Below are 25,901 nucleotides of genomic sequence, written 5' to 3' on the forward strand. Positions count from 1 at the left end.
GTATATATATTTAATATATTTTCATTAATGTAAGATTGATATATTATACACTTTAAAAAAGGGTTTTTATGAATTAAAATAACATTACAAAGTAATTTAGGCAAGTAGCCTGTATATGTTTATATACGTGCACAGATACATATTAATAAATGTCTAATACATATTATGAATATTACTTCTAATTAATAAACATTAATAAAATGAGCAATAAATTGGTGACATGTACCTATATTATGATCATCGAATAGAAAAATTTCAATGTACTTACGATAAAAATAAAATTATATGCTTAAATTTGTTATTTAAACGAGTCATGATAGTAAAAAATAGGTATACAACATGCATATTAAAATGTCGAAGTACACTATGCCACATTTAATGTTAAATCATAATCTAGTTTAGAAGATACCTACTCAGTCGTATAATTATACAATACTATCGTATAAAAAAAAATATATATTATGTAAATAAATATATATTGTTGGCTTACACAAAAAAATATAACTACCAGCTACTCGCTTCCCAATTTATAAATGGGGCTTGTAGACAACTAAATACATTAATACAATAATATGTACATACTTAAAATAATAATTTAACAACATTTTCTTAAAAAGTATATGACCTAAGTAAGCACTACTGCTTTGTGTACACATGGTCCAGCTTGTCCTTCGAGAAGTGCAGGCCACAGGTAAGTCCGAACTTGATTACTCTCCAAATCTGAAGAATGATATCTCACGTGCAGGTCCCGCTTAAACGATCTCTGTTCGTATTCCAGCACAAAGCTAGGCGTCTGTGTCACAACAAATAAATAGTACAATGATTTAGTATACGGTGCACAATAATTTACATTATGTTACATATTATACTGGTATTAGTACTGCAGTGGTGTGTGCAGTGTACACTATATAGGGTTGTAGATAAATTCAATAATAAACAAAACTTTTTTAAATCCAAATCATAAGAACAGGGGAAGTCGCTCTGCTATAATATATAGAAGATGACAAGATGTCAAAAGTGTACCTGGTCATTGAGTAATATTCATTGTAATGGATATCTTAAGTTTAATTTCAATGACAAATCCTTGTAGGTATTTACTATAAAAAAACTATTCCGACCGGACGGACCGCCAGCCTATCTATAATATATATATATGACTACAAAAAAATTGACATTTTTACTTAGTTGTAAAATTTGTAATTCAAGTGCCAGCAACAAAAAAAAATGTGAGTATGTATTTTTGGTATTTTTTAATAGCTGTAAGTTAAACACATGTGAAGAACTTATTAGGTACCTACCTACTAAATTTTCAAACCTTTTTTACTCACGAATAAAGTGTTATCATATAGCTGATACAATATTTTACAATATAGAAGTTGTAAATTTAAAATCTTCAAAATCTTAGTTCATTTATATTATTTTAGAATATTATTTTAAATTTAAAATTAACACATTAGTTGTATTTTTTGCAAAGTTCTCATACGAATCGAGGCGTCACATCGTTTTTGCGCTTGTCGTGCGTTTTTTACGTTTGAGTCGCCGACCAAAATAAAAGTGGTGTGAGTATGTAACACATCGATTTGTATGAGAACACATGTCATTACTCATTTGATAAATATGATTAATTAAAACAGTTTTTTACATTGTCAACAAATAACAATAATGAAATAATAACAAAAAAATGAATTAACATAGTTTCTAAGATCGGATTTATTGCCATACATTTAAGTTAGTTATGTGTTTTGGTGTAACATGTCTTACTCTACCTAAAAAAGACAACATTTTAAATTTGTTAATTTTTAATAAGTATATTCTGTATCTGCTTACAAATTTAAATGTTTCTATTTCAGATTTTTTGCAAAAAAAACGAATACTGTTTAATTTTACATTTATGATAATATTCGATTTTACGACTTATGTAGTTATGTATAAATTAATGCATATTTATTTAAAATTAGAAAAATGTTTTCGTGCAAAAAAATACTGGGATGTAAATTGAAACTAATACAAATTATGAATATCAAATTATTCATCAAATCATGATATCAATCAAAGAGTTACCCACACGGTTTATCCCGTATACTTTATAAAAAATAAAAATAAAATATAGATAAATAATACAATACAATTAAACAATTCTCTTTATCATTTATACTTTTATTATTATGTTCTATAATATATGATTGTCTATATCATAATATGTAGCTATGTACGAGCAAGTGTGTAACAATATTCTACATACCCTGGGCCTCTAAACGAATATTTCTGAGTATTTATTTGTTAGGTAATAAAATAAATTAATATCATACTTTATTTGGACTATTGTATTGATTATAGGTACTATACCATTAAACAAAACGTCGAGATATTTTTTCAGATGTTCATATTTATTAATTATTATCTAAGAATATTATTAAAGCGTAGGTATATACCAACAATTAAATGGTATTTTTATTAATAGATTGTCGTAACATAATATAAATACGACCGTTCAATCATATCAAATATATTTAGAAAAAAAGTATATTAATTATGCAATACAAGAAGAATGAAAATTATAATGAAAAACTCGTAATATTTTACTAATCAACTCGTGACATATTATATAATATATTATTCTCACCTGATTAACTAGAGCCCAAGCTAAGCGTACTGCGTCACAAATGTATTGATGTAGCCCAGCGCACGTTTTTAGACACGGGTAGTCGTACAATGTCGCCCACAGCTGAGAGCTTACTTCCTGTTGATAAAACGCAATCATATTATAGTATTATAGATACATATATAGCTACTATTGTATTGCTAAAAGCAACGAGATATCTTTCAGTATACTAAAATTTAAATGTCCCCTACTGGCTACTAGGAATTATAATATAGTCAAAGATTAATTTATATTATTCACGATGTCATGAGTTATCCTGTGGACCGATACCGCCGATTCAAATTTTTGAAAATCATTATTGTACTTATTGAAGGCTATATAGAAATGGCAAAATAAAAAAAAAACAAAGAGTACAGTAAACAAAAAAAAATAATAATCAGTACTATGCATTCATATGGATTTTATATGAATTAAAACGTACTTGTATAAAATATGCAAAATAAAATTACGTTCAAAGCCCCATTATAGGTGACTATGATTATTGTTTATGTTATTATGTTAAGCGATTTTCGCTCGCGCGTATTATATTAATCTGATTTGAACAGCGGGGGACGTGATAAATATAAATATTTTGCAAAACATTTACCTCGATGCACTGGGTTAAATCGAAAGTGTCCACTGTCCTCCTCAAATAGGAGCAGATGGAAGCCTCCAATTCGACGTGTGCCGAACCGGACGGCGTCGGATAGAACAGCAGCCGTTTCACCTGTTCTTTTTTCAGGCTCAACATGGCTTGGGTCGACCTGAACGCCAACTGAAAAACACGAAATTAATTCCGTAAAACCGACGTTATAAGTTGGCACGGGACATAATATGTTGTACAATATTTTGCCTGGAGAATACTCACGACGACAACGGAGAAGAGGATTTTCGATTTCAGTTCCGTGGCGTCGGCGAGCTGAGGCAACACGTCTAGTTTTTCGAGAGCTTCGACGCGGGCTTGCGAATACAGGTTACCGTAACATCTGACCAATCTCGGTCCACTCAACTCCCTGAGGAATTAAATAATAATAATTACAATAATGATAATGATAATCTTCATTTGAATTTCCGTTGACCATGATTATTACTATAGGTAGGTACGTCGGGCGGCGAGAATTAAACGAACTTCAAATTATAATATATTATTATGTAATTAATTGCCGTTGTAGTTTTTTTCTATATAATGCACGCTAATCTCGCAGTCGAGCACATTCGGTTTAATGATCTCGTTCACAATAAATATATTGTTAAACGAGCGAATTAATTTATCATGATTCATATTTGGATTAGACAATAGAACGATATTTTAAAACGACAATAAGAGTTCGGATCATTAAATTTTACGGTTTTATATTAAATCTTTCTGTGTCCTTAATTTTAATTAATATTGATTACTGTATAAACGCTTCAATAAATGGATTGAATCAAAAACAACGAGGTATATATCATATTTGTTGAAATTTTAATTCATATTCACTTTTAAATGTTTATTATTTGGTACATGGCTGTGCATATATCTATACTACGTGTATTGAATGTTTTAATTCCCAAAGTGACAATTATTATTAAACTTGTAATTATCGTTGAGAAAAATGTATTTAAATACGCAATAAATAATATTGTTATCAAAAATTAAAAAAATAATTTATTATCCAAATAAAGTTAATTGTTTTATATTATTACAACTTACGATTACCTTATATAAATAATATTATTTAAAATTCTTAATAATTATAAATGTGATTTAAAATGTATATAAATTACTGTTTCAATTTTCTCATCATCATCAATCATCATCACGTATATTTCTTCCAGTGGAAGTCAGTTCAAAGAAATGATAATTATTCGTAATACAATTAAACCAGCGACAGAGCAGTCTAAACTGTAAAAAGTTGTAAGTATATATATACCTACGTCCTACACAAGTAAAATTGTTGCAGCCATGTAGTCGGACCCTCACGACCCCGAACCTTGTATTTCCTATTACTCGCACAAACTCAATTACGGATTTTAAACGCATTACAAATGCTAATTGGATTCCACCCGCGTAGAGTTCAACAATTTAAACATTTAAAAAAAAAATAAAAATAGAATAAAAAAAATAAACAGCTATATAGTTAACCAAAGCTGAAGTTGCTATGTATAATTTAATTTCGTCGATATAATCGCCGAAGTGACCTACATATTATTATTTTTATATACGATACGTCGATATACTGTTGTAATAAGCGAATAATGGTGTGGTACAGTGCCTTACGATGAACGAGGCGTATTGTATTATTTGTAAGCCAATACCTATTAAATTTGTGGAAATATATATCAGCGATTTCACGTAAAATTCCCATTCCGACATAATAGTATTACATATTATACGTGGGTTGCAGTACCTATTATATGTACAATATAATATATACGATATAATAATAATAATAATAATAATATATAAATATAAATTCACCGCAACAACCGTCTAAACCGCGACTCGTGGCCGTTTGTTGGTAAAATCTCCATTATCTTTTCAAATCACCCCACTATACCCGATTCAACTGTGAAGCATTGTACTTATAAACTATAGCTGCCATATAAATTTAATAGCAGATTATAAACCGACCACCGAAACAGATGCAGTTTAAATACACGACGGTTCCACCAAGACATAAAATATCCATGGCAGAGCCTATATACGCGTACGACGGATACACTCGGATTTTGACCGTGATGGTTTAAGTGAACCGCAGTCGTTCATCAACAACGATTTAATTGCAAAAAATATTCCCCGAGGTCGTAAATATTTCATAAGGAAGGCCCAGCTGCAGTATAATCTTGGACGAAACAACGTTTACTAGAAATACTCGAATATCTTTGTCTCTCTCTTTTTCTCCCTGTCTCGTTGTTAACCACCTCGTAATCTACACTTATCTGAATAAATGATATCAAAAATGCCGAACAGCTGGTCGCAATGAGTCTTGCGAGTTGTAATCTTTTGTACAGAGTGCGTTACATCGGTTATCTACTTTTCTACACATTTAAGGCGAGCAAAAACTAATTGCATTTGTCTGCAGCCATCGAATATCGCGGAAATATAATATTTTGAACTTGCAGAACTCTGTTTTGTAGACAAGTATATTTATCTATAGTCAGAGATCGAAAATATGAAAATCGAGATTCCGCAACTTGATACTTCCAATAAGTTTTATCGTAACTAAAACACGACCATATTACACGCATCGACAACTATATTATTATATTTACTTTGAGTAATGACCGTTTCTTGCATTTTGTAAAACCCTTATTTTCGCACACGCCATACTATATTATAATTTATAATACATTTATTAAACGGAGTCAAAATATGTCCAAAACGAATCCTTTCTAATGACTAAATATTATACATTCATGCACACACCTAGGTAATAATGTAGACTACCGAATCCTTTTCGTTATATAGTGAAAAGGAAATTATATGTATATTAACTAAACCCCGCTGTGAAAAGCTCCCAGACACCGTTTCATTATATTATATACAACACAAGTTTTTGTGTGAACTTCTCGACAAAAAAAAAAGAAGCTATTAATTTATTAAAAACTCTGTTCTCGCATTCGCATATTTGTCCGTTATATGGGGAAACTTTCTACAATTATTCTCTTTCATCCGAGTAAACTATAGCAAAATAATTAGGTTCTATCCGGATGATCAATTAGCATGTAAAGTTTAACATTGCGGCGAACATCTGTACAATGTTACTTCAAAACACATCTCCAGTCTCCACTACACTATGGTTTACTTATCTTTCTCTGAAATCCTAATTTTATTATGTAAATATGCCTCGTCCTTATATTATCACTAATCTTTAAAACAACTACTGAAGTCACGTTATAGTCATAGTTAGTTTTTCGTCTGTTTATAATGTTAAACAAATTCGTCTCATATATACCAGAGATAATCTTTCATCTAGCTAGGTTCCGATCATCTGCGCTAAGAGCTCACGCGTCCCCGAAGTACTTACAAATGTATAAGCTGTAGGTAGTTATTTAAACTCCATATAGGTAAATGGTTTTTATAGTATTATAATACATTGAATATCGTATATAAGTAAAAACATTAGTTTTATTGAAAATGTTTGAATCGATCGACACTATCCCGTCTCGTTAGGTACGTTTTAATTAAAAATCAATAAAAATCGAGTTGTCCTATTTACAGAGAGTTGTAACATTCGTTAACCTATTATGTTATCAATCGATATTCGCTATTCGGTATAATACTATATCATTTATACACAAGTGTTGTAGAAAATATTCAGAGACTTACACAATTTTACCAAGTAGTAAAAACTATTATAATTTTGTATAACCTACTTACAAAACATATTTGATCGAATTCTAGAGATTTATCAACGAAAATAAGTGCAAGACTGTACGCGCACTATCATTATACTCAATGATAAACACCATATAACTACAAGTAAAATGTCATTAAAAACATGTTCAATTGACGATGGTTATCTTTTTTTTATTTATACCTATACACTCAAACAGCGTATTTAAATTTGAATAAAATAAATGTTTATTTTAATATGTTATTTATCAATATTCGTATTTTGGTAAAAATAAATTATGGCCAAGGGACCATATTATATTATATAGCTGAATATACCTATATTATATAGGTATAATACTACTACTTATTAATTTACCACATGCACACATAATGTGGTGGATGAGGACAGACAATCACGTATATATCTGCTTTCAGTGAATTTCAGAACAAAACTCTATAGAAAGTTTCGAAATAATTGAAAATACTGGTTTAGGTACGTTTGAATTTCCTTAGTCGAGCCGACATTAGTGAAAAAATAAATAAATTAGAAACTCCCAGCAGACTCGGTTTGATCCTACGATTCGTACGAGTATACGAGTGTCATTGCTAATGAAACAAGCACAAACTGAGTGTAATATATAATTCAGTCAAAAGCCGTACGTAATGAAGTAGCTAAATTAGCCTGAATAAAATAGTGTACAAAATAAATGGAATGGCAACCGAGAAACTATTCGTGCTCTGTATAAACTATACAGCTCACTACAATATATTATGCTCTACGACCGAAAAAATGTCGTGATCTCGTGTATTAGGTACATACTTGGAATTCGGAATTCTGAAATCCTGTAATCTAAAAAATAAAACAATGAATGCTTTTCTCGTCCTATCGCTTGTACGTCATTTACTAATTATTTGCTGCTTTTATTGTTATTTTATTATTTATAAAAATGTATTTTATTATTATTATTATAAATCCGTTTCAAATCACGAGAATAAATATTATATTGAAAACTATTTTTATATTTTTAAACTTGGAATAAAGTATAACTCATTTTAGCAATTTTTATCTACGACTTTTATTTTAGGTGTACGCTGATAGACTACGAAACCCCGTGGTTTAGAGTGAATACTAAATTACCAAGAATAACGAAATGGCATTCTTGTGGTCGTTATTTTATAACTCGAAAGTTTTTTTTTTTCTTACAGCAAAATATATGCTTACAATTTCAGTAAAATTGATCTTTCGAAAATAATTTTAGAACTAATATTTAAAATATTGATAACCATCTTGTACGTTATGAATTATCTGTACACATTGTTATGAAACTGTTATTATATAATCGTCAATTGTGTAGTTTTGTTGGATTTAAAAAAAAAATTGTTGGATTTGTATGTCTATTATTATTGTAATTAGTTATGTAAAATCTTTAGGTGCCATGTACGATTTGAAGAAAAATTATATAATGTATTTTTATATTGATTGAAAATATGATTGTTAAATATTATAATAAGTATTTTTTTTCTGTTTGATTGGTTACAATATCATGACACAACTATAGATATGTATGTATACTGTTTGTATTACAATATTTTGGCAGAATTTGTACATCAATAAACGAGGCAGCAGAGGAGTAGTATTGTTCACACAGAGGCTCCTCTACTGTCAGATATACAGGAAAAAAAGCTATAAATATGTATTTTCTTACATAATATAAATATTTTGAAAGTAAGCCCACGCATGTCCGTCTAAGTTCACGGTTTTCAACAATAAACATCATATTATATTATTCCATTTATTTAAAATCGTTTCATACAATAGTTTTTATGCTGATAAATATTGGTTAAATTTTAGGCATATTTTTATGGATAAAAAATATCAACATTCATAGCTATATAAAGATATTCTATATACTTCTTATATACTCAATATGATATATATATATTATTTAGTTTAATTAAAAGTAAGATCAACTAAAAAAGCTCATTATTATTGTTATTATTATTTAACAACGTATTCTTAGATTCTTATCGAAGATGACAATGTAATGGTTTTATAATGTTGACTGTTTTTTTTTTGCTCTGCGTATAGTCTGTAAACACGTGCGCATCATCTAATTTCAATGAAACTTTGTCAGATACCGTGGTTGATACTCTAGTTTATACTTTATTTGAACACTTTTTTGATCTAATCAAAATATTAGCGAACTTTTAGTCCAAAACATTTACGTTATTTTTTCCATGATATATTCCATTAAGCACGTAATTTAAATTAAAGGTAAAGAGCTTAAACTTTAACAGTACTCAAATGAAAGCACCTTAATATTGAAGATATTTATCTTGAGGTGATAAGGATTGAAATATATTATAGTCGAAGAGTTATTTTTCATATTTAATAAATATGTAGGTATAAATAACTAACTTTTTATATAAAATATATTTTTTAAAACTCACTTTGAAGACTGTGCCTGTTTAGTAGCCTTGTTTAAAGACTCGAGTTTAGCTTTAGTTCTTTCTAGTTCGACTTTTGTTGTTTCCAGTTCCGTCTGCAAGGCCAACTTTTCTCGATCATCGCTAACGGTTTGCAATTGCAAAGCAGTCTGTGGTCCACACTTACGACAACAGGTCAACGTATTCATCGATTTCTCGGTTGACCATTCCCAATTCGGTGTCGCTGAACCAAAAAACAAAATATATATATAATATTATGTATTTATATATTATATAAAAATAAAAGTAATAATAAATAAATATGAGCTAGTTTAGTTCGATTGTGCCACTATAAAAACAAAACCAAATTGCTCGCCCAAATTACTTCCCGCGTCCCAATTTTACTTAATTCGAATTCGACTACCTATACAATACATCCTAGGTACCTATATTTATTAACACAAAATTATTATTACTAACATCCGTGAAACCTAAAATCGATTCAGTCAAATTAAATGGACTATGTATATATAAGTACGTAAATTGGGTGTGATTAAAATATCGATTTTCGTCGACAGTGGTCGTCTGTATAGCTGAGTGGGTTTTACAGTCGCTAATAAACCAGCAACTGTGGGTCATTTTCCACGCTCATAATACATAATATATCTATACGTGAATATCGAATGTTACATTATAGTCAGTAATAATAATACACCATGCACGTTAATGATACCTACTGCGCCCACACATTTTCACAATTAATACGCAAAAGAGTGATGATGCTACGTGCTTTATACGAGTGACGTATATATTGTACATTATGATCAATGATAACAATTATAATGGATATAATAATTATATATTATTGTTACCTGTCGTAGACGACTCTCCACCGTCCGGGGGACTCGCCGAACTCGATCCAGTGCTCATTACTAATCTAGTGCGAGTGCTGTGGTTGCTGCTTGACCGCACTATAAAAATAAATAAATAATTTGAAAACACATTGTTGTGGACCGTTAGAAATAAAATAATTATACGAAAATAAATTATACCTACATATTGTACACGTCACGTTCGTGTATAGCCTATACAAATTATTATAAACGATGTGTATAAACTATAAAGTACACATTAAATTATAATATAAACAATAAACATAATAATATATAACTTGTACAAAAATTGGTAATGCTCATACATGCAATACACCAAAGTTTAACTTAATCATTTTGGAATAATTTAGCTTCTTGTAAATAAATGTTTTGGTTTGAAATTGAATCCTGGTAGTATATATTTTTGATATAATGTGAAACGTCTAACACAACTATTAACTATAGTATTTGTATTTTATAATATATTGTATAATAAAACGAATCTGAGGAGACAAACAATTTTATACTTCGGTGTTTTGCGAGTGCCTGCTGTAGGTAGCAGTATTATTTATCTGAGGTGACGTTAAAGTTTTTCTGAAGGGAACGTCAATTATGACACATTTTCCTTTAATAAATAAAATAATGTAACTATAGATGCGTGTAATCTAAAAACCGGGGTAGCATGCAATTACCTATTAGTTTCGTATTCTACAAAAAAATATCGTTGTTTTTTACTACCTATACAGTATACCTACTTATATTATATTGATTATAAGTTCTACGATGAATTTAGCAATTCCGACATTTTGGTTATTGGCACTTATTATTGCGCAATTTGATAAAAGCTAATTTCTTTGTCACCGATGGAAATGACTTCGATACGATATACAGATATTATATCTTTCAGAAATATTGAATTGCGGAACGTTTGATTAGGATTTTGTAGGAAACGACAAAATATTGTTGAAAATCGAAGTTTAAACTTGTCATCGAGGGAATGACGATTCCTTCCGTCGTCGGAAATGGTGCTACAACAGCAGTCTTATGTGTGCACTGTGCACTGACGAATAGTCACGGTAAATCTCAAAAATCAATAAATTATAACGCAAATTTCAGAAAGAAAAATTACTCAATACCTGCAATAAGAAAAGTAATAGAGATATCAATCTTACACGCGTTACTATGCATGTTATATGTACATTATACTCGTACCTACACGCGTATCATAATCATAATACTATACAAATAACAAATGCATAAAACAAGTACATATTTATAAATAGGGTGATTCACCAAGCACGGTCACCCACATTTATTTAATTTCTGATTTTTGGGATTTTGAAGTATACTTAAATAACATATTTTCAGTTACTTAAGATTCTTCATGCCATTTAATAAGGATTGTCCTGTTTCTTTTTTTAATGACAACAATCCCTTTTCACTGTAATTATTTTTTTTTGTGTTGATGTACCATATTATACTAACTATAACTTTATGAGTTATTTAACTTAATGTACTACACAAAAACACAAAAGACACAAAAGACAAAAGACTAAGGAGTAAGTATAATTATTATAGTACATATATTATTATAATAGGCTAGGTATTAAAGATATTGGGACTATGATAATTAGAAAATTGTAGTAATTAATATTAATATAATATTAGCATTTTATGTTTTAAAAAAAATATTCTAAGTATAATAAGTACTAAGTAGGTATACTCATAGATATATACAACAACTAGATAGCCGTCTTTGAACTACAGTTGTGACCAATGTTGAAGTCAGCCGCCATTTATAAAGCAGGCAATGTTTACATTTATTTTACATATATTCATATACATATACTGTGATATTATTATTTTGTAAACATTGAATGCTCTATAAATGGCGACCGACTACGATAATAAGAAGGAGATGGCTATTTAGTTGTTGTATATATCCATGGTTATGCTAGACTGAATATTACTTCCATTTTATATTTTATGTAAAACCATTATCAAGGATTATTATGTATTACCATTATTGTAATTAATAGGTACATAAAGCTTATAATAGCTTAGAAATTAATCGTTAAACCTCGATTTGAATTCATCAACATTTTCCAAAATAAATCTAAGAATCTAATGGTTTTTAGTATTCCTACTCAAAAATTCTGAAAACGAGAATTTGAATAAATTTATTATCATTGGATAAAAGTTGTAAGCCGTAAGTATAAGTATGCTTGGTGAATCATCCTAACTATAATGTAAATCGCGAGACAGGGGACACGCGAAGGTACTTCACCACAGTCTAAATATATAATACAATAAACTCGTAGTCACGTCAAAAACTCCAAAAACGAACAGTTTCAATATGTGCACTCATATTATATAGATAAGCATGTAAGTATATAAAATATAAATATACCACTCATCCCAGGAAATATTTGTCAGATTCGCACAGTAAATTTCTGTTACGTTCTGCACTTCTGCGTGCAAGTATTGAACTCTTTTGAACAGGTATCTTTCGAAAACAAAAACTTATAAACATATATCACACACACGTCACACACACGGTAGAAACTAAATTTGATAACTGCACACAGATACTTCAACAACTGCTAAACTGCAGCTAACCTAACCCATATATTATGATCGTCATTATACTCATTATCGCGGTATACCGACCTATATTACAATACCTAATACATCAATAAATTATAGGTATAGCTTTAGCCCATTCAACTAATTTTAAATCCCAACCACCCATGGCCAATGCCTATACGTAAATCAACTCAGGGGTGTGCTCACAGTCCACAGCAGGGGTGCTGAGTGTTACATTTCCCCTCTTTGGATTTTTTTTGTCTATCGATTTCTCATGATTTACTGAAAAAATTAAAATTCACGTTTTTGATATATATTTTTCTGTGTGATTTTTAATATTTCATATAAGTTAAGTTGATCGATAACAATACAATTTGTAATAAAGTAATGAAAGCAAATATTACTATCGTCACGGGGCGAAAGACGTGAATATGTTACTGATATAAGTTATTGGTAATAAGTAACAACATATACCTACACATTATACAAATTCTTCTCACTCCCGAGTTCGACTAATGATAGTATTATAATTAACAAGCACCCGGTAAATTGAAGAGAAACTAAATTTTTTTATTTATTTAACTTGGTCTGAAATTAGACAACAGTGTACATACTCCACCCACCACGTTTCAAAAAATCTGAGCACGCCACTAGACTAGATCCATCGCACATCATCATCAGCGTACAGTCGTTTCACCTCAATAACGTCGGAACCCTCATTATGTAGGTATTATTAAGAACGAGCTCTCAAACTTTATCGACGTATACCTTATACCTATATATATGTATAAATATAATACCTATACAATACGTTATATACACGCGCGTTATATACATATAAATATTATATACGAGCACACAGACCAGATCGCACGGCAGTTCACACACGTACGGACGGAATAACACACGCGCATTATATATTTATATATTCTCATATTATATACCTATATTATATTATCCCTAGGCACGTGATTATATTATACACGCCGTATATACGTATGATACATATTATATACATGGCATGATATTATATTATAATCTTCGAATGTATTATAATAATACACGAGCGATTCTCTCGGGCGCGCAAGATGGACCGAATAACTATACGTAGGTATAGGTATAGTATATCGTATATAATATTATATAGGTATATAACGGCGACTCGAATACTCGCGGACCCGCTTTCTCCGCGGGTCTCACAAGTCACAGATGCGCGTGTATATATAAATATAATATGATGGTTGCACCCGTGTATAACATATTGAGGTATAGCTAGGTATCAGCTATAGGTTATATATATATATATATATATATATATATATATATAGGTAGGTACCTACACGCCCGCGAACACGTGTATATATGGCATTTATCCGACGCCGTATATACCGCCCACTGCAACTTACTGACGTGTGTGCATATATTATAATACATCATATGACGTACCTATATACCTGTAGGTCGAGGTACCATTATTATAATATTACACCTGTCCTGCGCGCGCGTACAATATCCGTATATTAATTTGGCGGCACCGTTGCGGCAAGAATGAGAAGGAATGATAATAATAATACCTACATAAACGCGAAAGTCACGGGGCTTGATTGTGCGTTAGATTATTATATATCATATTATTATTATTATTATAATACGCTTCCGCTGGTTACAGTCGTGGTCGTTTCGCGTTATAATAATGGTACGGTATGGTCATTGTCGTCGAGATGCAATATAATAATATATCGTATTATAATATGTATACGTCATATATGGCACAATCGCACAATCGCGAAGGGGTCATGGGCGAAATGGGTTGCATATAGAATACGCATCACAACACACCGCAAGACTGTGTGCATAACTATCTGGTGTGTTAAGTGTGTGAAAACGACAGAGTGTCGAACGTCGATTGGATATAATATTATAACTTCACACCATCGACCAATTTTGCGAACGGAACGCTTATTTATTTGATATTTGATTAGATTTGAATTTCACGACACGTGGTTTTTTTTCTGTTAATGTTCGTGATTTGTTTTACGCATCGATGGTGAACGATATATACGTCGTGCAGGTAAAATAATAAAACGTATAATGTCTGTGTATATAATTATTGTATATTTGTATAGCCTCATCCTAACAGTACGTAGATCGATACGTAATACGCACACGGCGATATAGTGTCGTTTTCAAGGGAGGCAAATGGGGAAATTTATTACCTTGTACCATTTTAAAATATTCTTAGTTAATTTTTCTGTAAATGAACTGTTTCTGCAGATTACATTAATATTATTATTTATATTTACATTTATATATATAGGGAGTATTTTATCCATAACCTTCAGACTTCAGAGGATATTTTTGTAAAAGGTAATGATGAATGGTAACGACTAAAAGGTATAGTATATTATATTCATACACGTTGTAATATTGTTTCGAATATATATACGTACCTACACTACCATTCTGCCTAAACGCAGTTATATATAAATGTAATGAGGAGTTTGTTTATTTGATTAAAGTTTAAAATACAACAATAATTTACATAAACTATTATGTGAAAAAATTATTTTTAATCTTTTTACCGTCCATGTGAGTATTCGCTTTGAAAATTAATCAACTCTCAACAAAAATTTGAAACGCATTTTTAGGGTTTAAAAGTCAATGACGTTAAAATCGAAAGACCATTTTAATTAAAAATATTTGTTTTTGGTAGGTATTTAATAACTTTCCAAATATATATATTTTTTCGGTAATGAAGTATTTAGTATTTGAAATATTCCTTTTAATTAAGTTCGAATTGTTGAAACTATATACAATCAATTTTTTAAGTAAATAAAATTATACAAATTGGCTGAATGTATTTTTTTTATACATATCTACCAATATGATTATATGAATCAAACAAACATTAGGTTTATATAGAACCTAGGTACTTATTAAAATTGTTTAGTTTTATAATTTAATAAAAAAAAGCAGAAAAATATATTAAACCATAATTTATTCACTGTACTTTTTGTGCAATAAGTGATAAAAGTTAAAATTGAAATTTATATTTTTACTATAATATTCATATTAAAATGATATTTTATTTTTTATTTTTTAAATTATTGTAAAATGTATATTAGCTACCTGATCGTGAAATGAAATTGTGCCTGGCTCTCTTGGTGACATACGGCGAATTTCCCGACATCATTATGGCACTGTCAGAGTCGGAATGGTAGCCAGATATGTCACTGGAATCTTCGTCCTCCGCGACTTCCTTCATAAATTCCAAAACCTTTAAAACGAAAATCATAAATTAGTAATTACTAATTAATATATTATTTACTTCGTGACCATCGCCCGAATCATCGTAAGTACGATCCTCGTTCGTACTTAAAATACACGAGCGATCGCAGATCATCTATATCATTAGAAAGTATCGTTTTTAGGGTTCGCGCACGCATACGAACTATGGATTATTGAGCAAAATTCAAATCTACTTGTCAGCACTGCAGAACGATTCACATCTCGATTTATTTGTTTTGTGAATCGAATCAATAGGTACTATACTTTCTCTCCCATCGTCTACATTTCGACGATAATTATGTGCGGGAAATAAACATTATACATACGTGTACCTACTTATGTTTACGTTACTGATAACAGTGGAATTCGATCCAATTATAACCGACCGCAAAGGTTGAAGGTCGTTAGTGAAAATTCAACCAACCCTCGAACGAACGCTATAGCTAGCTAATAATAATAATTGCCATCGTGAGTGTAATAACATCCTGAATTGCGTTCCTAGTGTACACATCATAAACCCACTACAACGACTTATACTAAAACATGTACATAATACGATGCTCCGGTGTATAATAAAACAGCCAACATTCACCAGCGCTCGTGCAGTAAGTAGGCGCACAGGCGGCACAGGTGCCCAGGGCTCAACGCTCGAATTTCGGTCGTTAAAAAAATAAAAACCGTATAATTTCTACCCAGCAGAAATTCAAACATTTTACACAAACACTACGTAAACGGTAATGATACCTGCTATTAGGATGGAAGGTAGATTGGTTGCCAGGTTGGGAGTATAGGTAGATGCAGGGGTGGACTGGCTAGGGTGGTGGGTGGGTAATCCCTGCCTGGGCTTGCTGAAAAGTTGAGCTGATAACTTATGAATATTTTATTGTATTAGTCCAAATTATCTGTTTCTCCGGGACCAATTTTTATCACCCTGGGTAGATGGCTTTATCCATTTTCCTCCAAAAATGAGATTCAGTTTTCATCTCTGTCCATTTTCCTCCATTAATAAAATAAAAAATTAACCCTCTTGTTAATTATTTGAATAGGTATAAAGTGCCTATCGTGTTCTGGCCTAGAATATTGTTCTTTGTATTTCTATGTATAGGAATGAATATCAAAATAACTATGAAATAAATTAAAATTAAAAACCATCATAATAAAATACAAGAAAGTATTAATTTTTTTTTTTTTATTATGGTTAAGGCTTCGACTACTAGGTCATTAGCCTGTGGTACTGTAGGGGAGGGTACTGTAGAATTGTTTACACGTGTGTGTTTATTTTGGCAGAATTTTTAATTTGGGCAGCCGTAGATATCTGCCATGCCCGGGTGGGGGATGGCGCACTTGTTCTCCGGACACCGTGACTTGCCCGAAGAAAATGCCTTCCGCGACCGAGGTATCGAACTCGGGTCGGCTGCGTTGCAGCCGACGCCTTATTCCGCTCGGCCACTCCGTCCCCCGAAAATATTAATTGTTTTATAATAATTTAAAATTTAAATATAATATAAAAATGATCGTAGATTAAGAGTGTTACTACATAATACAAATAAAATAAATAATTTAATATTTAAAATATTATTGTATGACTTTAATATTAGAAGGAAAGTAGACGTACACGATTCTAGTTCAAAAAATAAATCTGTGGAGAAAAACGTTATCTCATTTTTGGAGGTAAATGATGCCACCCAAGAAGGTGTATAATGTTAAATAATATTCTATTTCATCAGAAATGTTTTCCATGTGGAAAAAAAGTGATCTCATTCTTATATGTGTGTATTTTAAACCCATTTTATCGCCGTACAAATCCATTCATCACGTCCTCTTAACTCGGAGAGCGTCGTAACGGTGATCGTTTGTCGTCTAATGTCACAAACTGTTTGTTGTATTTTGTTTTTTTCTTATCGAAAGCGTGTAAAATGCAGACGCAAAAAAAAAAACCATACGGATTACGGAAACATATTATTCTCTGTGAGTTCATTTAGTCAAAATTTCTTGCCAAATAGCATTGGGTTAATCGTGATCAGAGTCATACTTAATTTATACCCCTGGGAGAAATAACATATTATCTACTTCAGTGGTAGGTACCTACTGCACATGTTCGAAAAATACCGGTTAGAAAGGCTATAATAGAAACGTTGTATATTTATGATGCAAAACAACAACTCATCGTTAACTCGTTTGAGATCACAACAGTACTTCGATGCAGTGTGTCAGTAGACTAATATATTCGATACCCCGGGGTGTTTCGAGTTAACCTTGAGTTCCGAAAATATATAAATATCATTACCTGGACAACAGTTTTTAAATACTTAATAAATCTACATATATTACGAATGACTTGATACTTTAGAATTACATATTATGGAAAGAAACTGGACAGGAACACGTTAAAAAGAATTATAGAAACCGTTAATCGCAAATGTTTTCTGATAGCTTTGAAAAAATATATTTAAAGACTATGTATCAAACACTGAAATATAAAACAAAACGTTTGGTCACGATAAAAATAACAACATTTTCATTTTCATATAAACTTATAAAAGGGCTCGCGAAAAAACGCAGTCAAAAGTCAAAATTAATTTTGTTTATAGATAGCACATTAACTTCTTTGTATATGATAAATTGATTTTAAAATTTAATAGCTACAACTATCAAAGACTTTGTATTTAAATAATTTTTCAATAAATAATATACCGTTATATTGTTCTATGTCTTTCTTCAAATAATATAACTATATAAGTTTAAGTGTATGTTTGTGTGCCATCTGGATTTGTTTTATTGAGGTACATATATATTATACATATTAACATAATATAATAATAGTAATAACTTAATAAGTGAAAACATTTCTGTTTAACTTAAAAAAATATATCTATAATTGATAATTTAAAATCATATTTTAGCTGAGCTAATAAATATAGATATTTTGTATATAAACTTTTCTTTAAATTTATCATAGCCATAGGTATTAAATAGGCATTAAGATACTTATGTATGTAAGGCGTAAGCCTTAATTAAAAAAAATAATATATTTTGTGATTAAATTGTGTCTACAAATAATATAATTGTAAGTTGAAAATGTATCGAAAAAAGTATAGCAAAAACATGTCATAAAAGTTAGGAAAAAAGGTTGTCAAATTTATATTTATATATAATTTAAAAAAAATACAGAGTTCTTGTATGACTTATTATTATCTTATTACAAGATGTTTACAAATTTATTATTTCACATCCAAACTATAATTACTTCCTCTTTGTGACAGAATTCCTATAATTATATCCTATAGGAGTTTTATATAGTTATAGTTAATACATTGTTATATAATAAGGATTAAAAAAACAAAAGATGGTAACAAATTACAAATGTACCTTTCTTAATTTTTTATTATTATATTTTTTGCTGTATTTATATAATTATATTTATATTTATACTTTCTCGTGGGAAGTGAAAAGTGCAATAACTTTTTTATGTGTTTTAAATATAAAATACATACATCGCTCCGCTCAGATTTTAAAAGTCGGATATAAATGTTATCTTATAGTTATTATATTATATAATCTTATTGAAATGAAAATAATACTTTTTTACAGAACGCGAAAAATAAAACCAAATTTTAATATTATTGTTTTAAAATTTTAGAACATGTGAATCCGAAATTAACAAATATTTCCCATACATAAATTTAATTGTTTTAATTTTTAAGTATAGGTTAGTTCAACTATATTATTTGATACAATTTTTACAATACATTATAATATTATACTTTAATATGTGTATAGTAGAAATTTATGGCTATAATATTACATTGTTTGATTACTATACAAAATTATAATATATATTTTATTTCTTGATTAAGTAATTCAATATATTATTTTTATTGCGTTACCGATTGTCATTTTTGTATTACTATAATATATAGCACACATATCATGTTGTACAATGACTAATGACTTTGGATTATTTTTTTCGATAAAAAAAAGTATAATCAATGTGTTTTTTGGAAGTATTTTCTGGTATTGACGTTTAATATCATATATCCAATACGTTCATTTAACCACGTGATTGTTATTAATATTTATTATATTATATATCAATACTATTAAATATAATAGGTATATACTATAGTAAAATAAGTAGGTTTATTCGATCGGAAATAGACTTATAGATTATATTATATTATAGAAGACATAACAATCCCATATTAAACATTTGAAATCATACTTTGTAATATTTCATTCGAATAGTATAATTATTATTGTATTCAAGCCTATTGAAATAACCGTTCGGGAAATTTGAAAATGAACTCCGGTCTTTTTTGTGTTGAAACCACCATTCGTTGCTTTTACAATTGTATCGTTTTCCTAAATTGGAATAATGTTGTTGTTATATAATCTACAGATTTATAATTCTTTTAATTTAAGATGTAATTCGTATAGCGGTCAATTTCGGTTTTATTGGAAAAATATCCAGTTCAGTAAGATTATTATTGGATTGCGTGAAGACGGAAAACAATAACTGCGTACACGGTGAGTACCTAGCAAACAGTACATTATGCACATCATTGCACAATCAGCTGTTCATACTAAACTTCTAATAATTAAGTCCGCCGTCTGAAACATTCGTCGGTGGTCGCCTATTGTGATGCTAATAACCGGCTAGTCGTGCTTCTACACTGCTTCGTCAAAGTCGGTGTCGCTCGCACGCAATTACTTTTCGTGCGTAGGTAGGTTTATGTCACATACACATCGAGTGATACACTTACGTGGTAAGTGGTAAATGCATATACAGGCATACATACGTATGTATTGCCTAGCGTCCTAGCCGCATTACCCACGACTTCGGCTGGGAAATAATGATCGATTATAAAATAGAACGCTCGGTGTACTTCGGTTTAAATGTTCAATGACTCCGTTGTAAATCGACCAAGTCGGTTTATATATAGGTACACCCTCTGCCCACAAAAATTATCAACAAATATTGTTAACGCAGTCCGAGTCCCAATGAATCCACCTATAATTTATTTGATATAATTTGTATATTGAAAATGGAGCAAATGGCTACATTATTTTCCGGAGAGTGTGATAAAAAGTTATAAATTCGTTTCGTATCATTCTGGTTGTAATGAAGTTAACTTTATTCTGCTTCTTCCCCTCAATGTACATTTTTGATAATGTATGATTAATTTTCACGAAAATTTCATATATTTCTGAAATTTTATATGGGCCAGGTCATACCACCTACTATACTATAACCAGAAATATGTAAAACGTTCGTTTTCGTCGTCGAAATTATTTTGTTTATTATCGGGGTAATATAATAATAATAAAATGATGGCTGATAAAAAAAAAACTATCAAAATACAGCTGTAGTTGGTTGTTGTAATTTTATTATAGCGACCGTTTTGACTTTTGAAAAGGGGAACATTAATTTAATTTTTGTAGTTTATAAGCTTAAATTAAATATATGCTTTTATAATCGCAATTATAAACGTTCTTTTAACGGTCTATTTTCCTACAAAATCCGAGCCCTGTATGACGTACAATGTACGTAATGTGTACGCACACCGCACGATTTGCGTAGGTATGGTAAACACGAAAACCTGCCCGATGTAAAACACACAGAGCAACTCGTATATAGGAGCTAAGTGCATTAAATTGAAATAATTATACGGTGTCCTTGGATATGCGTTACTCTATATACATATAATATATTATATTTGTATATGTAGGTAGGTATAGTGCGGTCTCGCGTGTTCATATTATGTATACTTGCTGGTTTTACAGTTAGGTAATATAGGTATATAATATATGGTATGTATACAATTTACAAAAAAATTTTTATCACGGATGTCAGTTCGTTCACACAGCGCGTTAGCGTTTAAAACGCGAACATAATGGAAAAAGATGAATATGTGAGAAAAACGGATGTGCGCTCGCGTGTGTGTGTGTGTGTGTGCGACTGGTTCGCTCGATAATGGCCAGCGCCGGTCGGAGAGCCGACTCGTCCACGGTCATTGATCTCATCACACGCGTATAGGTACACATCGCGACACATCTGCAGCAGATCTTGTGACCGCGACTGCCCGCGCGCACCTGACCGTTGAGACGCCGACTCGCCCGACGCAGACGATTAGTATATTATTTTCGTGAACGACTTTGCACCGGGTCGGCCGGCACTAGGTGTAGAGGTGCCTATATGAGATAATATATATATATGAAACCAATCGCGTTCCTCTGCGTGAAAACCGGCGACGAAATCGTTTCAAAGTCACCGAATACATCGTGCAAACCACGATTTGGGCTTACGAGTTTCGACTCGGGGGGTAGGCAAAAAACTCGAAACATGAAGGGCTCAAAAACATATTGCCTTCCGTACCTATACTACTAATTACTATATATTGTACAGCCGCAGCATACCGGTTCGACAGGAATGACTGTACGTTATCCATCACGATCTGAGGATGTCCAAGAATTTTTCCAACAAGCATGCGAATAGTTGACTACCTATACTATAGAGTTGCACTGCACCAATTAGCAACCGCTAAACAATTTCTTTGTCGCAAGACATCAAGCAACCCAAACGCCATAAGCCGTACGTCTAAGCATAGACGCAACTCGGAAGCGGCTTGGGGGAGGCTTAGCCCCCCCAAACATATACACTAACTGGATAATAAGTCACGAAAAATGTTTTCTTCAATGAGACATGAATCGGCTAAGAACGAGTAGACAGCTACTAGCAAGACATTTCCTCAAATTTGGCAAATGCTTAGATTTGTTAGATTATTATTTAATGAGTGTCTGTGGCGGTACAAATTTCTTTTTTCAAATGAGAATCAACCACTTTTACTAGGTATTATCAAGATGACTTTGCACTAATTATATAAATCTAAATAATTTAAAATTCGATCCTTAAGTTTATTTATAAATTCCAATAATGAGAATTTGAATAAATACATTATTAGGAAAAGATGGGGGGGGGGGGGTGCATGCTCGTTGAACTATACTGGATACATATTCATGCAAATTTATATTTATTTAATATTTAAACCACTTGTAAATATTCCAACTGAGTAGAAGAATGTAAGTAATATTTCTACACAATTATAAAAGACAATACCAGGCTCCCCAGAAAAAAAATTAGTCCTAGTAGCGCCTATGCGTCTTAGTTTAAGTGACTTGAGCTAAGGAAAAGGACTAACACCTTGGAGTTACAACTACTAGGTACCTACTATCCAAAACATAATCATGTATACACGTATATACATATAGCTATATTATGTAATATGTATTATTAATTTATAAACTCATCAGCTATTGATCGTTTAACAAAGATGCATTAGGCCTTAGGGTAATTAAAACAATGAAACTTATATATAGCTATATAAAAATATAACCACACGCAAAAACCGTCACTACACGACCATAAACAGTGTATCTCAAAAGTATTGTACCACCCTAATTATCTCTGTGGCAAATCGATATATATATATAAATGCGTTTTCTTCAACAGTATGTAGGTAGGTAATCGAAAAAAAAATGTATGCCATTAAATTTAAATTTTCATTGATTACCTACTGTTAAACAAACTGCATTTAAACATAATGATGTATCACAGTCTCACAAACGCACATATAACTTTAGGGTGGGGTGGGACTTTTGGGATTTATTGTATGGTACACAAATGCAGTGGTAATAAACTTGTAGCTGTTGTACAAGGTACTAAAACATGTATATTTCTCACCTGTTCGCAAGCGTGCGAGTATCTCATGAGCAGAGGCGCCACCACGTGTTCCGATTCGACTTTGAGCTCTTTCCGGAGCTGAGTGAACTGAAACAGAGCGTCTTTGTCGTATTCGACCCGCCGCTTGAGTATGGTCAATAGTATAGCCATCGACTTATTCTCCAGTACGGGTTCGACGACGTTCAGCAGCGTCTTGTTCTTGATGAGCCGCTCCTGGATGTCTGACTGCTGCAGGGACAGTTGCCGCTGGTGCGACGCTTGCACCGGTGCCGGGCCCTTGCTCACGCCGTCCCGCTTGCCAGACAGGCTGAGCTCTTCCAGCTTGAGCAGGGCCGCCTTGTATGTGTCAACCAGCTTCTGGAACTCCACCTTGAGCGCGTCGTGCAGGTTGGTAAGCGTCTCGTCGCTGGTGCCCACCAGGCCATGCTGGCCGAGGCCCTCGACCGCCTTGTCTAGCGACCGGCGGCGCACCTGTAGTGCCTTCCGCAGCTTGGGCTCGGACAGCACGATCACCTTGAGTAGCTTGCGCGTGCTGCCCAGCCACCGATCCGCGCCACCCGCCGCGGTGCCGGTGAACAGCTTGACAAGCCGCATGAGCACGTGGTCGGGCCGGAGCACCTTGACACCACAGTCAGATGACAGAAATACCTTGGCGTAGAGTGCCTCCAATATGGACAGGCTGTGTGGCATCGCCTCAACGAACAGGTCGATGGGCAGCTGGTCGAGGATCGCCTTGAACGTATTGTGGCTGAGCCGGTTCACAAAGTTTGCCGCCTCCCTGTACTGGGCGTTCTCGTAAAGCAGCAGGATGCGCTTCACCGCGAACCTCGGGCTCACGTCCGCAATGGTCATCGAGCCCACCAGCTCCGGGAACCCGTCCACCCAGTTGGAGTTGCGCCACTGCATCTTCTGCACGTTAACCGCCTGACGGTTCCTGTCCGGCTTGATCCGGTTTCCGAGCCCTTTGACCGGTTCCGAGCTGTACGAGTTCCACGTGGCCGACGGGTCAGACAGCGGCGGCGGCGGCAGGGTCAGCATGGTTCCGCCGCTTTTCGGGTACGCCTCGTAGTATCTGTTCATGTCGCGTCGCGCATAACACTCCGGATGTCCGGGATTCGGCCGGAATACTCGGTGGCGACGGCCGGAAACTGTAACGTCGGGACGAAAAACCGCGGCAAATCGTCCGTGGGGATGATCGAACTTTTTAAACGGGTTGGAAAAATAAGTACACACGTAACACGTTCGATATAATAAGGGTATACACGTGTAGTACCGCGTTATCACAAGTAGGTATATAATACGAAAGGCGATCGCGGTTAAACGTGGTCAAACTCAGTGGTTCGTGTTCTGTGTGGTGCGACGCACTGCGGTAGCTGACGACGACGTGCGCGGCTGGTCACGCTGGCGAAACTGGTCAGGTGAGAGACTCTCCGGAGACTGGGTGTTTGAAGAGCCGGTCTCGGGTACGCGCGCGGAGCCGGTTATAATGACTCTCCTCTCGTGGGAGAAAACCATGTTCGTTTACACGACTTGTCGGGCCGCGATGAGATCCACCGACGTGCCCCGCCGCATTGCAGTATACCGCGGACGGGGGTCCCAACGAATTTTCACGTACATTTACACGTACATATTATATGCGTTGCGTTATCGCGGTTTACCGTAAACTCGTGCATCTCAGTACCTAAGACGCAATAACATATTATATTATTATAAACGTGTATCTATGCGTGTAATTTTACTCGAGAGTATAGGTATAGGTACGTATAATAGTGTGGAAGTAGTTCCAGTTTACTGGAAATTGTAGTGTAGTATACCACGGTTATCTGTAAATAACCGTGCACTATACACAGCACCCCTCCCCATCTTGAAGATTGGGTCAGGTCAAGTTTCTTGGTTATTATTCTTTTTCTTGTAATCCTAACATATACGTATTATATGAATATTATCATAGATGTAATCTTTTGACAGACGCGGTACACCTCAAAGTTTAAAGTAAAAGTTAAAGAACACAGATTTTCAGAATTT

General features: G+C 32.6%; 1 protein-coding gene across 1 annotated transcript; it reads right to left on the reverse strand.

The window, feature by feature from the left end:
* On the reverse strand, window positions 1-25,340 carry LOC132952291 (uncharacterized). Its single transcript, XM_061024553.1, has 8 exons — window positions 23,877-25,340; window positions 15,977-16,124; window positions 10,262-10,360; window positions 9,414-9,633; window positions 3,510-3,654; window positions 3,249-3,416; window positions 2,624-2,740; window positions 1-793 (listed from the first exon to the last, which is right to left on the reverse strand). The coding sequence occupies exons 1-8, from the start codon at window positions 24,954-24,956 to the stop codon at window positions 626-628; spliced, it is 2,145 nt and encodes a 714-aa protein (XP_060880536.1). The 5' UTR covers window positions 24,957-25,340; the 3' UTR covers window positions 1-625.
* Window positions 25,341-25,901: the final 561 nt, after the last annotated feature.

Source organism: Metopolophium dirhodum, chromosome 9, assembly GCF_019925205.1.
Source record: "Metopolophium dirhodum isolate CAU chromosome 9, ASM1992520v1, whole genome shotgun sequence".
Classification (NCBI taxonomy): domain Eukaryota; kingdom Metazoa; phylum Arthropoda; class Insecta; order Hemiptera; family Aphididae; genus Metopolophium; species Metopolophium dirhodum.

Bases quoted from the DNA above. Each gene is read 5' to 3' on its own strand.
- LOC132952291 (XM_061024553.1), bottom strand. From the start codon at position 24,956: ATGAACAGATACTACGAGGCGTACCCGAAAAGCGGCGGAACCATGCTG. The intron at 10,361-15,976 runs GTAGCTAATATA...TTATTTTTATAG, and splicing joins CAATTTCATTTCACGATCAG to TGCGGTCAAGCAGCAACCAC. The intron at 9,634-10,261 runs GTAACAATAATA...TTTTTGGTTCAG, and splicing joins TGGAGAGTCGTCTACGACAG to CGACACCGAATTGGGAATGG.